Source organism: Bombyx mori, chromosome 21 (assembly GCF_030269925.1).
Source record: "Bombyx mori chromosome 21, ASM3026992v2".
Lineage (NCBI taxonomy): Eukaryota > Metazoa > Arthropoda > Insecta > Lepidoptera > Bombycidae > Bombyx > Bombyx mori.
This window is the reverse complement of record NC_085127.1, coordinates 3,068,387-3,085,501: the sequence shown is the minus strand read 5'-3', so window position 1 is coordinate 3,085,501 and position 17,115 is coordinate 3,068,387. Positions and strand designations below refer to the sequence as shown.

At 36.3% G+C, this 17,115-nt stretch overlaps 1 protein-coding gene across 6 annotated transcripts in view; it reads left to right on the top strand.

The window, feature by feature from the left end:
- Nucleotides 1–378: 378 nt before the first annotated feature.
- Nucleotides 379–17,115, top strand: part of nAChRa8 (nicotinic acetylcholine receptor subunit alpha 8) — a 47,611-nt gene continuing 30,874 nt past the window's right edge. For 3 of the 6 annotated variants that reach the window (XM_062674529.1, XM_038018317.2, XM_062674531.1), the window contains exons 1-6: nucleotides 379–540; nucleotides 10,166–10,267; nucleotides 13,930–14,123; nucleotides 14,803–14,931; nucleotides 15,654–15,815; nucleotides 16,618–16,774. In XM_062674529.1, coding sequence (XP_062530513.1) covers nucleotides 447–540; nucleotides 10,166–10,267; nucleotides 13,930–14,123; nucleotides 14,803–14,931; nucleotides 15,654–15,815; nucleotides 16,618–16,774 — 838 coding nt within the window. In that variant the 5' untranslated portion in view covers nucleotides 379–446. 6 annotated transcript variants of the gene reach the window in all.

Here is a 17,115-nt window from a genome sequence, read left to right as displayed (position 1 = left end):
ACTTGTGGCAGGGCGTGTTGTAAGCTCGCACGGGTAGGCTACCACCACCCTGCCTTTTTCTGCCGTGAAGCAGTAATGCGTTTCGATTTGAAGGGTGGGGCAACCGTTGCACTGTGAAGTTGAGACTTAGAACCCATGTCTCAATGTCGATGGTGGTACTTACGTAGTAGCGGTCTATGGGCAATCACTTAACATCAGGGTAGATGTGAGCACGTCCACCCTATCCACCACCAAGCAATAAAATAAAATAAAATATTTAAATAACTCGCTCGCTCAAACACTCCAAAAAATTTCCCGCCTAGAATTACAAAGATCCATACATAATACAGATTAAATATAATATATATATTTTGACATGTTGCCAGTCATAGATTACACGCAGTTAATAATAAATAAATAATTCATCACAATAAACGAGCGTGTCAGTCTTATAGAAGTTCGTACGTATGTCGCACGCGTTGTCCGCCATTATTTACGCCTGCGTTTTGCTCGCGAATTCCGCGACTGAGCCGGCGCCCCCTAGACGTTCGCAAACCAAAGGTAAATAAATTTATGATGATGTTAAAGACACATAGATACCTACTCAATTAAAGTTTTTTTTTTATGAATACTTCATGATATCGAAGTTGGTGTTCTAATAATAAGTTTATATATTTTATAGTTTTTTTTGCTATTAATTTTTTTTACACTAAAATTGTAGGGTTAATTTTTAAAAAGTGAATCTTAAATTGAACTTTTGGCTACAGCCTTGGTCTTGCCAGTGAGTGACGGTGAGCACTTATGATTATTTGTCAGTACGTTTACCTACATTCAATGGCCTACATTATTCACCTATTGTTTTTATTTATTGATAAATGCGAATGATAGTGAACGTGTTCCTAGCACATCTGTTGTTAAATGGTTACCGGAGATCATAGATATCACGCAGTGAAAGCCGTCACCCTTACGACAAGTCCGTACACTAGTAATTTTAGTAAATTTCATTAAACATAATTTTCGTAACAACTAAACTTATAATAGGTACCAAGTTAACGGTTCATAAAAAGAAACTGCAATTTTGTTTTAAAAAAGTTTCTTTTCTATTTTGGAATGATGAATTGCTTGTGGCCCGGACGCCTTTCCAGAATCATCAGGAATTTTTTTTTATCTTGTGTGGATACTTTTAAAGACAACCTTAAAAAAATAAAAACTTTATCCAAATTGTTTGAGCCGCTTCCGAGATGCAAGAAATAAATTTAAATTCAAACATAATATTCTAACATAATTGTTCGTTTTAAGATATTAGATCACTGTTTTGAACTTAAGTCAAGGTACATTAGTCATCTGCCTCTGCAATATCGTTCTTGAACAACTTAACAGTGAAGAAGATAGAATAAAAAATGCACATTTACTGACGTACTACACCCTGTTAGTGACATCGCACCCCTCATTATCCTGTCTATCTCTTCGAAGCAGTCACGCATGGTACAATTAACATTTGGACTTTATACTACACAGCAATAGGCGAACCGGATCTCCCAATAATAGCACTAAAAAATTAGCACTCTGCTTAGCGATATCAGTGGGTACTTTACCGCTATGATAAAGTTTTTCAAGTGAAAATTTCTCTAGCACTATTGCGATTAGAAACTCGATGAAACGAAAAAACGACACTAAAAAGAGATAAACATAAATATGTATAGGATTTAATCTGCGACGGAGTGAGATAGAATACTTCTGAAGGTTTCACTTCAATTGGTTGAAATGTTTATGTTTATCGCGTCTATGTTTTCGTTTCCCAGCGTTCCGTATATTCCGAAGTGTGATCATAACAGTTCACGAGTTGCCAGAGTCCTATATATATCATCCAGAATGCATATTTATATTTATACATATAAACGATTCGCTAAGCTCCGGTTCACTGTTCAGTTACAATGTACGATAGCTCGTACAGTCGACCTGTAATTGTGTTCAATGCACGGTCCATTGACACCGAAACAGTAACTAGGCGAACTGGAGACCCTACGTTTTAGGGCTGACAGAGTACCATAATAAAAATAAGATATTTAACATGTCCACTGTTAATTCAATATCGATATCGATTGGGGGCATAATCGGCCGCACAATGCGATTGAAACTTCACGAATCTACGTCAGAAAGAAAATATGTTTTACGTGAAAACGTTGACCTTCATGACGATCTAAATTTAGAACCGATACGTAAGTATCTTAAGGTAGTGTCAGAACGCTACTTCGACAAAGCGGCGCGACACGATAATCCTCTTATTGTGACTGCCGCTACTACTATTACCTATCCGACCCAGGCGACGGGGCAAAGCAAAGCCGTCGTCGCTCGAAGCATGTCTTGTCTCTCTCAGTGCTTTTAGGCCTCTCAAGCACCGGTCACCGTCCTCACCGAATTCTTCTATTACGACGAAGAGCATTAGAAAATTCTCTCAGGTTGAGCCCGTGAGCTCATCTACCCGTCCGGGAGTAGCTTCGCAGCAGAACATTGGTGTCAACCCTTGTGAATTCATAAGACGCCCTAAATACTCCTGGATTAGGCGTACGTACTAATTTTGTCTCACTCACTTATCAACGCACTCAAAACTCTTGAACCTAAAACTATTTTTTACAAAATAACCCTTTGTGTCGCAGAAAATCATTGATCAAAGAAATTTCATAATATATTTTCTTTCAAACTTGCATCGGGAAATTGTCATTTTTTTAGATTAGCAAATGCAATTGTTTTGTGTATAAAATTGTAGCCATGGTATATCAAAAGAAATTGGATTAAAATGATGTGTTCAACCCTAACGTTTTCGCGGCATCTTTGATCTGAGCGACATGCGACACTCTGACCCACATTAATGCACTTATGCGACCGGATGTGCGTAACCGACGACAACGGCCCACCCCATATACAAACCGGATTCAGATTTCGAACATTAACATTATTATTAACAACGCCGCGAATTCGCGCAAAGGTATCCTTCATCGTGTATATAGGGTAATCTGTTCAAATACTGACGCGACATTATTGCGTAACTTATGTTTCCTTTGTAACAGATTTTTATATTGAATGGGCTTCGTTACGGTGAAATGGTTGGGATTTGGGTCACGAATGAATTTGTTTTAGACTTAGACGCCACGAAGAGATGTTACGTTAGCGTTATATAGTAAATAATAAAGTAAGTTATGTAGTAAATATAGTTTTATCTTTTTGTTCATAGAAGATTTTTGAATAATAAAAGGTAATGAATGATTTAAACGATGCGTTGTCTTCACAGCAAAATAAAGAATTTGAAAGTTTGTTGTTTAAATTTTCTGTTCCTTTAGATTTATTTATTTAAAAAAAAAAACTAAGATATATTAACTCTCTAACATTTGTTTGTCAATGACATAAGAGACTTTTTGGCGCGAACGCGAGCAGTGAAGTTGTGTGATTTGTTTTATTTTGTTTATTTAGTGTTTCTTCATGTTTAAATGTGTAATAACGGTGGTTTATTACACATTTCAACCAAAGGTAAATAAATTTACTGTTTAATATCTGTGAAAGTGCACAAACGTGGGAAAATGAAACAAAGCCGCTGGACGTAACTTCTCGGGATCCTCCAAAAAGTACACTGAAAAAATCACTGTATCTAAATGACTACCATTTTACTGAGATTATATTTCATCCCATATCATTTTCATATTTTCATTTCATTTCACTCCATATTATAATATAGATATATAAAAATGAATTGCTATTCATTAGTCTCGCTAAAACTCGAGAACCGCTGGACCGATTTGGCTAAATTTGATCTTGAATGATTTGTGGAAGTCCAGGGAAGGTTTAAAAGTTAAATAAATTTTGTTTTTCCTTTGATGTGTCCCCCGTCAGACGGATTCCTTTTGTTTTTTTTTTAAATTTTATACAAAAGTTTAGGTCTTTTATTTATCGATTGGGGCACTACGAAGTCTGCCGGATCAGCTAGTTTTTCATAAAAATAAGAATATAAATTAAAATAGGACATGACTTAAAGGCCTTAGCTACCAGATCATAAAATCCCTTTAAAAAAAAATGACAAGATTTTCTTACCAAACCTATTCTCAATGAATGAGATTTCAATCTATAGGGTCAAATGGAGGGAAAAGCCTAGATGTGGACGTATTTCTGTAAGGTGGCTGTCAAACCAGGGCTTAAAATAGTGGAAGCGATTTTGTCATGTGCAATGGCGTGTAGGTACACTACGATGCTCAGTAGTGGTGCTGACGAAGGAAATAAAAAGACTGTTACGATTTTGTTACAAAAAATGATTTTCCTCTATTGCTGGATTCTTGTAAAAGACATTAAAAATGGTAAATGGGCTCGTAGGTACTTATATCTGTTTTATATATATGGACGTTGACAGTGAAGCTGTTGATATAAAACATAATCTACTAGAAGAGCCTAGAGAAGAGCTAGAGAAAATAAGGTCGGCCACTACACGTGAAGCGTTTAAGACGAAGGTTCGAGAACTGTTTCTCAGAGAGTTAGCAGAGTCATCTAATTGATAATATTTGTTTATATATGTTTTTATATGTATATATTTATGATACGTATATGTATATATTTATGTATATCTATATATTTATGTATATGTATTTATTTAAGTACGAGTATTTGTATCTATAAATATTATGTATGTTATATATACACATATTATTATGTTTCAGTAATATCACCTTCACACTACACCTACCAAGCTTCATCTCTGCACTCCCCTAAGGTAGACTGTTAGAGAATGCCTATGGCATTAAGTCCGCCTTTATACTTTATAGTATAAGAAGTTATAAATAAATAAATAAATAAGAGCCTTGAAAAAATAAATCATAAATTTTGCGATAGTGATGACACTGCAAACGAGTTTCAGTGGTAGTTGTGGTGGACTGTATGATTAGGACGGGCAAGGAATTTGATAAATAAACTCGCGAGGATTGCACGTATAAAATTTGTATAGGTATTTTTACAATTTTATAAATCGCGTACAATAGCACGGATGAAAAGAGAATGACAAAACTAAGACATTCCAAAATGCAAAATTCAAATGTAATGTCAAAAACCACAACGACAACAATAAAAAAGGTTTTATACCGTTTTGTTAGGTTTCCAACAGTAGTAAAAACGATTCTATATCTATAAATAAAGAATGTCGTTATAATACACATGTGAATGAAGCGCTTCCGCGTATCTAATACAATGCAGTGCAACAGTTTTATGCATAGTGTCTCAAGTGAAAAATGATCGTTTCCGCATTTCGCGTCCGTCCGCAAAGCGTAAGTGCAATTGAACGATCCCCGACTCATCGGTCAATGTGGGTGACACGCCGACTGTTACATAGCATCCGAGTCGATTTTCATATCACCACTTAATAGTTTCACAATCAGTGTACTTAGTAAGTAGTTACGAGTTTTTTAACGTTTTCGGTAGCGTAGAAGTTAACTTGTATTTGTATGCAGTTCGAACCGCGCCCCTAGCGGCAAACGTAGGAAAACTTTCCAACTCCATACAAATATGAGTTAACTTTTACGCTATCGAGAACATTACACAACTCGCACTGAGCACACTGTTTAAAATTCGAGAAATACTTTTGTGCACACAACGCGGCCGGCGCTAAGCCCACTGAGTTTCTCGCCTTCTTCTCAGTGGGTTGCGTTTCCGATCCAGTGGTAGATTCTGCGAAGCACGGCTCTTGCTAGGGTTCGTGTTAGCAACGTCGTCAGTTTTGAGACCCGTAAGCTCACCTACTAGTTAAGATTACGCTGAAATAGCCTCTCAAGGCTATCAGCATAGGTAGGAAAAAAAAGCGGCGCTGACGTGAACAAGGCGATGAGAACGAGCGGTTGTTTATTTAAAATACAGGTATATAACACGGTAGATACGTCCCTACAAAGTCCCGTATTGTGCGAAACCATGTTATATGCGACTAGAAGCCAGGATAGTAATTTTTCTGAATTAAATACCTCAACTATGCCTGTATGTATTTTTTCATACATAAAAAATAAGCAGTAATATTTCGGTTATTTCCATAATTATATTGTGTGTTCGTAGTGTTGTATAATGTAATTTTCTATTATAAATATTTTTTAAACAATAATCTCGCTATCGTGTTGTAGAAGTACCGTGTTAAAGAAGGACTAACTGTACTGGTAATGTTATTGACATCTAAGTAGAGGATCATTTTTCATTGAATAGTTCACGATCAATAGGTTGTATGTATCAAATTGAACGTCGTTGCTCTATTTGTGACGTAAAATTAGATATTAGTCTCAACCACTTTGCGAATGTTCGTTTGAAAGGTACTTAATCTTCTAAGGTAAATTGACAAGTCGTGCTGTGAGATCAACCTAGGGTTCACATGAGATACAATACTGCGGAGAAGGTCTTAAAGTTAATCAAATGAAAAGATGATGAGACAGTGCAGTATTTGATGAGGATAAGACGTCGTCGTGGCCTAATAGATAAGAAGCACTTGTATCAATAGATGCGACTATCATTCACGAAGCAACTCTTGAGTTATTAGTTTTAGTATTATAAGTATTTAGCTACCGGAGAACATTTCTCAAACATGCTAATAGGTTAAAGAATTAACCGTCTTTCTTGTTATTGCCACAGCGCTGTGACATGCATTCGATTCTAGGAGCAGGCTTAGGGACCCCGGTAACCGTACTCGTCGAACTCGACAAAGACTTCGCCGTGCAACCTAACCCATGAATCAGCTCGCTGAGCTTCTCGCCGGATCTTGTCAGCGGGTCGCGATTCCGATCCGGTAGTAGATTCATTCGCGAAGCAGCTGCTCTTGAGCTGTTAGGTCTCTTTCGGAGGAGCTCGGGCAGCTGTTAGCTAATCCCATCCCTCCTGACTGAGCCTTTGCTCGCCTACCTGTCCTGGTGAAACTGGAAAGGGCTCCGGGCCACCAGTAATCCTTCAATCATAATAAAGATGCGATTATGTCAGTGTTCGAATCCGGTTAGCCAGCTACTAAAATTATGAGGAAAAACGAGTACATATGTAGCACGTGTTCAAAAATAATTTTCACGTTTAAGGAATGACAGACTTGTAGTAGAATAAAACCTGCAAAACTTATGAAATTTGGCGCAATAACTAATAATAGTAGGGTGTATTATGAGCCCGTGAGGGTAGGTATCGTCGCTCTGACTATATCTATCGCGACGAAACCAAGCGTTCTATCTTCAAGACAAACCTTGATAGTAAATAAAAATTTTGATATTAAATTTAAATAAATTAATTATTTAAATTAAGATCCAGTATTCATTGAATACAGCCAGTGCAATAAAAAGAAAAGAAATAGGTGTAATTAGAGAGAGAGAGAGTAGCATATCTGTACTGTTATACTGTTAACTCTTCTGACGTGACATATTTGTTCTTTATTCAAATAGTCGGGAATCATGTAACACGTCTTAATAAACGGTTAACAGTCCTTTGATTGACACAAACATTGTGGGCAGCTCTCTTCCTTATACGAAACCAGGAAGATATGGCTATTATGTCCCGATGCTTCCTAGTTTAGAACGAATTATATAGTTACCGCGCAGTTTAAGTACTTATACTAGGGAATAGGGCTCTTGTGAATGTGCCATTTTTGTATTTGACAAACGAACTGAACTTTATTTCTGGAGCGTAGTAATGAGAAAAAAAAACATTATAATTAGTTACGCATAAAATACACGTATTGGGTTTGAATTAAAAATAATGTTTCATTAATTTACAATTATAGTATTTGTGTAGGGTAGCAGTAAGGAAAAATAATAATGATTATGTACTTATATTATTATATAAAAATACATGAATAAGTCGGAAGTCGTCGTGGCCTAAAGGATAAGACGTCCGGTGCATTCGTTTCGAGCGACGCAGCGGTGTTCGAATCCCGCAGGCGCGTACCAATTTTTCTAATGGAATACGTATTGACAAATGTTCACGATTGACTTCCACGGTGAAGGAATAACATCGTGTAATAAAAATAAAATCCACAACATTATAATTTGCGTAATTACTAGTGGTAGGACCTCTTGTGAGTCCGCATCGGTAGGTATCACCACCCCGCCTATTTCTGCCGTGAGGCAGTAATGCGTTTCGGTTTGAAGGGTGGGGCAACCGTTGTAACCATACTGGGACCTTAGAACTTATATTTCAAGGTGGGTGGCGCATTTACGTTGTAGATGTCTATGGGCTCCAGTAACCAGTAACACCAGGTGGGCTGTGGGCTCGTCCACCCATCTAAGCAAAAAAAAAATATATAACAATGTTTTATTTGTTTTTTTGTTTTTATTTTGTTTAATTTTTATTTTTTTATTTTTGTAATCAAATCTAGTGGTAAAGTTCATTTCTAGTTGTATTCGTGTTTTTTTCCTACCTAAACGTTGATACCCTGACGGATTATTCCAACAACTGGCGGACGGTTAGCCCTAGCAAGAGCAGTGCTCCGCTGAATCCACCACCGGATCAGAATCGCGATCTAATAAGAAGATCCGACGAGAAACTCAGTGATCTATGGTCTGTGGGCTAGATTGCAGGTCGTCCTCTTGGTGTAGGGTGGGGTGCCTAAAAGCACCGAGAGTGAACCATGAGGACGTGTTCAGAGTGACGGCGGCTTTTCACTGTCCTGTCGCCTTGCTTGGATATGTAGTTAGAGGCGGTAACGATAAGGGATTCATTTTGTTGCGTGTTGCTTTTTGGAAGTAACATTCTGACGCTGTCTTTAGATAGAGTTTAGTTTCCAATACATTTTGATCCGTTACCCAGAAACCTGTTACGGAAACTTTATACAAAACTTCGAAAACAATAAACGCGATTTTAAACGAAAATAAAAGGTAGTATTATAGTTAAATTTAATAATATTATATTATATATTTGATTGCCATCTTGCAACCTTATTGCAGATCTGTGCATAGAATTAAAAAAAAATTAAAATCGGGATGGAAAAATAGGGGTTGATCGTATAAGAGTGAAAATTGAGAGTAATATGATTTTTTTTTATTTTAAGTCATGACAAAATAAATAAAAAATTATTGCCAAAAAAATTAAAGTTTATAATTAAGAAATAAAAAATAGGGGTTGATCATAGAGGGATGAAAAATTGAGAGTAACATAAGATCTTTTTATTTTAATTCATGACAAAATAAAAATAAAAATGAAAAACTTGCCAAAAAAATTAAAGTTTTTAATTAGCAAATAAAAAATAAGGGTTGATCGTAGAGGGGTATTTTTGTATGCTGTATCATAAAAAAATAAAAACAAAAAAAATTGTCCAAAAAATTAATAAATAAATTTAGGGGTGGACCACCCTTAACATTTAGGGGGATGAAAAATAGATGTTGTTTGGTTCTCAACCCTGACCGATATGCACGCTAAGATTCACGAAAATCGGTTGAGCCGTTTCGGAGGAGTTCAATCACGCACACCGTGACACGAGAATTTTATATCTTATATATAAAATATCTTATATATAAAATTCTCATGTCACAATGTTAGTTATCATACTCCTCTGAAACGGTTTGACCGATTTTTATGAAATTTTATATGCATGTTCAGTAGGTCTGAGAATCGATTACTATCCATTTTTCATACCCCTAAGTAATAAGGGTTGTCCACACCTAACTTTGTTTTTTTTTTTTGGACATTTTTTTTGTTATAATGAGGCATTACCTAGGTGTGTGGTTGAATGAGGTTTTGTTATTTTTATACTCCCTAATCGTTAACAGCGCTACACGCCTCTTTCACTCATTTACCACATTCTTACACACTTAAAATAAGTTAGTTTTTTTTTCTACACTAGAAATTTCCTAGAAATCTTATATATGGCAAAACAACGTTTGCCGGGTCAGCTAGTATTATATAATAATAAGTTATTTAGTAAAGTAAACCGCGTAGTATTATTTTCGTTTTGTTAAATTAGTATCTTCCCGCAGATCTTTTGTACTATTCAAATTTCGAGTGCCGTTGTTCCCGAGGTTGAAGTTTTAGGAGTTAATCCAATAGGATTTACTGCTATTCTGCCATTCACAGCTGGACGTAACACACACACAGCTCCGCGTCAGAAATAGCCAGGATGCCGCTATTTATTGCGTAACGCGGTCCCGATGATATGAAAACAAATATTTAGAAGACTTATAAAAGTAAGATTCTTTGCTTTTGATTTCAGAACTGAAAATGGTGCAGGAGAAAGTAATAATCGTCCGGAGGGTTCCCAACACTTTCTACTATCCGTACAGCTTGTGGCCTATGCCCAAGTTTCAAATCAAAGGTTCGAGTTAAGAAGATGTAGTTTCACAAGAACAGAAGTCAAGCCAGTGCCGCAATGTGTTGACTCTCAATAAAAAAATATTAACTTTATTTTATTACAAAACAAATAGATCCCTGATCTCCCGGTCTGAATTTTTGAATATTATTAAACAGAAATGTAGTAATAAATTCAGATTGATTCTAGTAGATGACCAGATAAACAAATAGAATAATATAATTGGTGCTAAATGTTTACAGGAGCCCATAGTAATTGTAATGTAAATGTCCCAGTTATCAATCGGAGCGCATGACTACCATTGTGGTAGAAATATACCAACCGTTTTAACTGCTGGTAGGACCTCTCGTGAGTCCGCACGGGTAGGTACCACCACCCTGCCTATTTCTGCCGTGAAGCAGTAATGCGTTTCGGTTTGAAGAGTGGGGCAGCCGTTGTAACTATACTGAGACCTTAGAACTCATAATGCAAGGTAGGTGCCGGCATTTACGTTGTAGATGTCTATGGGCTACAGTAACCATTTAATACCAGGTGGGCTGTGAGCTCGTCCAGCCATTTAAGCAATAAAAATATAAAAAACCTACACTGGCTGATAATGCTCTTTAAAAACACTAAATGCCCTCTGATGATCTGTATTTGGTGGTTTAATGCACAGACTATACTGCGGCGAATTCCAAAATCGTCTTATAAAGCAGCTATGGCTATGGGGCAAATCAAATCAAATCAAATCAAATCAAAAAAAGTTTTATTCAACATAAATGAAAGTACATACTTGTTGAACGTCAAAAGAATTACCGCCAATTCACAAGAATTAGCCTCCGTCCTGAGAAGAATTGGCAAGAAACTCAGCGGGCATGTTTTTTTTTTTTTTAATATTAGATTTTTATTTTTATTTTAAATATTTTTTTTTTTTTTAAATATTCATATTACAATAAGTAATTATAACATAACAATTTTACAATATTGAAATTCCCGGAGCGAGCAACTCATTCCCACTTTGTGCAATCTTCTAGATAATCATTGACTTTATAGTAAGCTTTATTGCACAGATGTTCTTTAATAGTTTTCTTAAACCTATGTATATGTAGGTTCTGAACATCTTGTGGGATTTTGTTGTACAGGCGCACAGACAAACACCCGAATGAATTTCGTATCTTATGTAACCTACTCATCGGCACAACAAGCTTGTGTCTGTTCCTAGTATTTCTATTATGTATGTCCGACATCTTAGGAAACTCCTCAATATGTTTACGAACATACATCAAATTTTCAAAGATGTACTGGGATGGCATAGTGAGAACTTTAATTTCTTTAAATTTTTCCCTCAGGGATTCCCTTGAGTGCATGTTATAAATAGCACGTATAGCTCTTTTCTGCAGAATAAATATCATTTCTACATCGGCCGCATTGCCCCATAGCAAAATGCCATAGGACATGACACTGTGGAAGTAACTAAAGTAAACTAAACGGGCCGTGTCCGCATTTGTTAACATTCTAATTTTTTTTACTGCGTATGCTGCAGAGCTAAGCTTACTCGCCAATTTATGAATATGAGGTCCCCACTGCAGTTTGGAGTCCACTGTTATACCAAGAAATACGGTTGACTCAACAAGCTCCAATGATTCCTCAGAAACAATTACATTACTATCTACTTGTCTCACATTTAAAGATGATTTAATACATTTTAAAGTAAATTTAATACATTTCGTTTTCTTACTATTCAATAATAGGTTATTGATACGGAACCAATGAACCACACACGAAATCGCATCATTCACTTCGTCATAGACTTGTAATTGTCGTTTAATTTTAAATAATAAAGATGTATCATCTGCGAATAATACGACCTCGTGTCGGGACTCAATAAAACTAGGCAAATCGTTTATATATATTAGAAATAAAAAAGGACCCAAAATGGAACCCTGAGGTACACCCATTTTCAACGTGGTGCCTGAAGATCTATTTCCTTTCACATCTACTGTTTGTATCCTTCCTGATAAATAGGAAGTAATAAGTTCCAATGCACCATCCCTAATACCATAGTGATGTAGTTTCCTCACCAATGTTTCATGTTCAACACAGTCAAATGCTTTGGATAAGTCACAGAAAATTCCAAGACAATCATGCGATTCCTCCCAAGATTGAAATATATTTTTGATTAGATAAGCACCTGCATCAGTTGTAGAGCGACCCCTTGTAAACCCGAATTGTTTATTATGAAGCAGGTTATTTGATTTAAAATGTTCTAAAAGTTGTGTCAAAATAATTTTTTCAAAGATTTTACTCAACGTAGGAAGTACTGAAATAGGTCTATAGTTAGAGGGGTCATCAGTACTACCAGATTTAAAAAGAGGAATCACTTTACTATGTTTCATTAAGTCAGGAAATACACCACACTTAATACAATCATTAAAAATACTAACAAGATGAGAAGCAATAATGTCTATTACAGACTTCAAAACTATAATTTTATAACAGCGCCATCTATCGGCACACAAACGAACGAATAGTTCAGAATAATTCCGCTGTAAGATTTATGTACTTGGTCTGCGTAGCGTATCGATTTGTGGAGACTACGAAATTCATTCTATAGCCTACGTTTTGTGGGCAATACGTGTAAACATGTTTCGGTAATTAAAACAGAAAAAAAAAAATGAATTTCAAACTTTGTTTATTGATCTTGATCGTTTATAAGGGCACTGAAGGTAAGCATGATTCCATAAAAGCTTTCCAAATGTTATTTTGTTATTACAATATTGCTATTGGCTTCTGTTTCTATTTATAATTCGCTAATATTTAATTTGGAATAATATCTCAACAGTCTCATAAATCGGGAAATAGTTTTTGGATGAATTTTACATTAATTTGACTTTAAATATACGTAATCTATTAGTGACATACTCTTAAAAGTAGGGCGCAGTTGAATTTTCTTTTGCGGAACATCACTCGTACAATAAGTGGTTATAAATGCAATAAAATGAGACAATGGTGAAACTGGAAAGGTCTCCAGGCCACCAGCACTCGTTCAATACTAAAAAAAAAGAACAAGACTGGTATTTTTTTTTATAATTCGGTTCAATTCGTTTCTATCAGTGGTATAGCGTATTCTAAGCCTGCACGGCTACCACGATCCTGCATAATTCTGCCGCGAAGCTGTCAGGCGTTTCGGTTAAAAGGGGCGGGGTCCAGTCCAGCTACAATTTAACTAAGGCTTCCACTTGATGTCTTAAGACTAGTCGCTACTTCAAGATGTGTTAGTGACATCTTAACATTTGGTGGGCCGTAAGCTCATTCATACATCTACGTAATCTTAAAACTTTCATTACTACAGTTTATGGTTCAATTTAATGTTACCGCCTTTTGTCGACGATGGTCTGACGAGGTTTCATTAGTCTTACACAGATATTATGTACTACCGCAATTAATGTATGGGATTCTCAATATCATTGGACTAACTACTTAACTAGCTTAAGAAGCCGGAATTATTGATTCGCTGTGTAAATATCCTGGTACGCAGGACGATGTTCTAATGCACGCTCGTACGTATCACCAACTAAAGACATCACACCGTTAGCCCTTTGTATGACAAAAGGGGTTTTTCTATTGACCTACAAAAATCTCACACTGAATATTAGACACGATATTCTCAAACTGCCTAATTTTTCCAGCTGTTAAACTACTCGAAGCGAATCCTGATGTAAAACGCCTTTACGATGATCTACTTAGCAACTACAATCGGTTGATTCGACCCGTCACTAATGTCAGTGACATATTGACAGTGAGGCTTGGGCTGAAGCTTTCGCAGCTGATGGAGGTTAACCTGAAAAATCAGGTCATGACTACTAACCTTTGGGTGGAGCAGGTGAGACTGTTAGATTAATACTAATATATAGTAGAGAAAACAAAATTTACCAATGAATAAATATTCGTCACGTTCTGATTTGAGTGGCAAGAACGCTACGAACTGGTTATCTTTGTTTTATATTCTTTATATTATTACCTCTTGGCTAGTAGCCTAAAGGGCTATTCCAACTACACATTGACTGGTAGGTGACCTCACGCACTCTATCTGAGAGAGTTGCTATCACCTAACGGTGGCCATAGATAATACACGCGGTGGCCACACTAAGAGGGTTATCGTATCGCGCCGCTTTTTCAAAGTAGCGTTCTGACGCTGATATTTATTGTAGTTGTAGAAATGAAATCGTCCCATCCAGTCTTAGTTAAGCAGGCCGCCTTGAGCAATGAGGTCAAATCACGGTTTTATTAAAACAATTTTCTTTTGAGAACATTTATTGAAAAAAGCAGCCAAGGAATTTATATCGGTAAACCTACAAATTAGCTTAGTTTTCCCGTTGACCTATGCAATGGCTTTCAAAACTCTTTGTTACCCAATTCATGTATAAATTTGTAGTTCTATGCACGAATTGAAAACATGAAACTCATAAACACTGTTAAAGAAAGCAAGGTAACAAAAACATTAATGTTTTAAACGAGGAAGGGCTGCGAACTTATTGTAATTTCGCTGTCGTGTTTTTCAGAAATGGTTTGACTATAAATTGCAATGGAACCCAGACGACTACGGAGGAGTGGAAATGCTGTACGTACCGTCGGAGCACATTTGGTTGCCCGACATCGTGCTCTACAACAACTGGGATGGTAATTATGAAGTGAGTTTGAATTTCGATCGCCTTATCACATATTATTATATTTTGATAGACTATTTTTGTTCGAATTCTGGGTTAGTTTTTGTTTATACATTATGTTTCTGGTATCTATTGTGTTGTAGAAATATCATACTAGGACCCGATGAATGTGTTTAGCATTGTTGTGATTGGTCAGTGTGGATAATTTTAGCTTTATAAAAAATTATAGTTATCATAAAGATATTTTAAAAAAAAATGGTGAGTTTCAAATGAAGTTCGTTTATTTGGAATTATAATCCTGGTTTTATATACTTACTAATAGTTCGATGATCTTAACCGAACACAGTTAGGTACTCGTCCATTAAGCTATCGAGCATCAAAATTTTCATATACAACTAGCTGACCCGGCGGATTCCATAGTGCCTCAATCGATAATTAAAAGACTTAAACTTTTGTATAAAATAAACTTAAAACAAACAAAATGTATCGGTCCGACGGGAGACACATCAAAGAAAAAACAAAATTGTTATTTTTATTTAATTCCGAGCATTTTAAACATTTTAAACCTTCTCTGGACTTCCACAAATAATTCAAGACCAAAATTAGCCAAATCGGTCCAGCCGTTCTCGAGTTTTAGTGAGACTAGCGAACAGCAATTCATTTTTATATATATAGATTTCCTCGCTTACAAGAAACTCGACGATTTTCTAAACGCAATAAGTAACCATTAACAAATTTTGTTTCAGGTAACTTTAATGACCAAAGCAACCTTGAAGTACACCGGCGAAGTGAACTGGAAGCCGCCAGCGATCTACAAATCCTCCTGCGAGATCAACGTCGAATACTTTCCATTTGATGAACAAACATGCTTCATGAAGTTTGGTTCTTGGACCTATAATGGAGCTCAGGTAAATTTTGGATGAATTGAAGCCAATTCTACCTTTTTATTACACGGGTGGACGGGGTCATGACCTGGTATTGAGTAGTTAAGGAAGCTTATCGACATCTACAACTTAAATGCCGATGAGTTCTAAATCTAATTTCTATAGTATAGCGGCTTCTTCAGCTTTAAGCTGAAAGTATATACATGGTGGTGGTACCTACCCGTGCGGCCCCAGTAGATGCTCTATCATCAGTAATCGTACCTAGTATTCTTATTTCTATTTTGTATAAATAGGCGTCGTGGCCTAAGAGATAAGATGTCCGGTGCATTCGTGTTGAGCGATGCACCAGTGTTCGAATCCCAGGCGGGTACCAATTTTTCTAATGAAATACGTACTCAACAAATGTTCACGATTGACTTCCACGGTTAAGGAATAACATCGTGTAATAAAAATCAAACCCGCAAAATTATAATTTGCGTTATTACTAGTGGTAGGACCTCTTGTGAGTCCGCACGGGTAGGTACCACCACCCTGCCTATTTCTGCCGTGAAGCAGTAATGCGTTTCGGTTTGAAGAGTGGGGCAGCTGTTTTAACTATACTTGAGACCTTAGAACTTATATCTCAAGGTGGGTGGCGGCATTTACGTCTTAGATGCCTATGGGCTCTCCAGTAACCACTTAACACCAGGTGGGTTGTGAGCTCGTCCACCCATCAAAGCTATAAAAAAAAAGATAGGGTGGTGGTTCCTAGTCATGCGTCCACAACAAGTCCAACCTACCTACCCACTTTTTACTATTTTCACCTCTTATTTTTTTTTATATTCAGGTTGACCTTAAACATATGGACCAGTCTTCCGGAAGCAGTCTAGTTCACGTCGGTATTGATCTAAGCGAGTTTTATTTGTCAGTCGAGTGGGATATACTTGAAGTACCGGCTACGAGGAACGAAGAGTACTACCCTTGTTGCCCCGAGCCTTTTTCTGGTGAGAATTACCACATTCATTAGAAGCAATAAATTATATTAACACGCTTTTATTAGCTTCAGACGTATGTATGTTAGTATGTAACGGAATTTTTTAAACATGATTTAGACCCCCTTCAATACGTCGGATTAACTCGAAATTTGGTACACTTATTGAGTATACTTATTGAGAACCGATGACAATTCAATATTAAAATAAAGTTGAAAAAAAATAATTGAAAAAATTGAAATTCAACTAAAAAATGAAAAATAAATAATAGTTTAAAGACGCGAACAAAATACGCTTTTATAGAAAATCCAACTAAAAAATAGAAAATAAATTTTAATAAATTTGAATTAAAA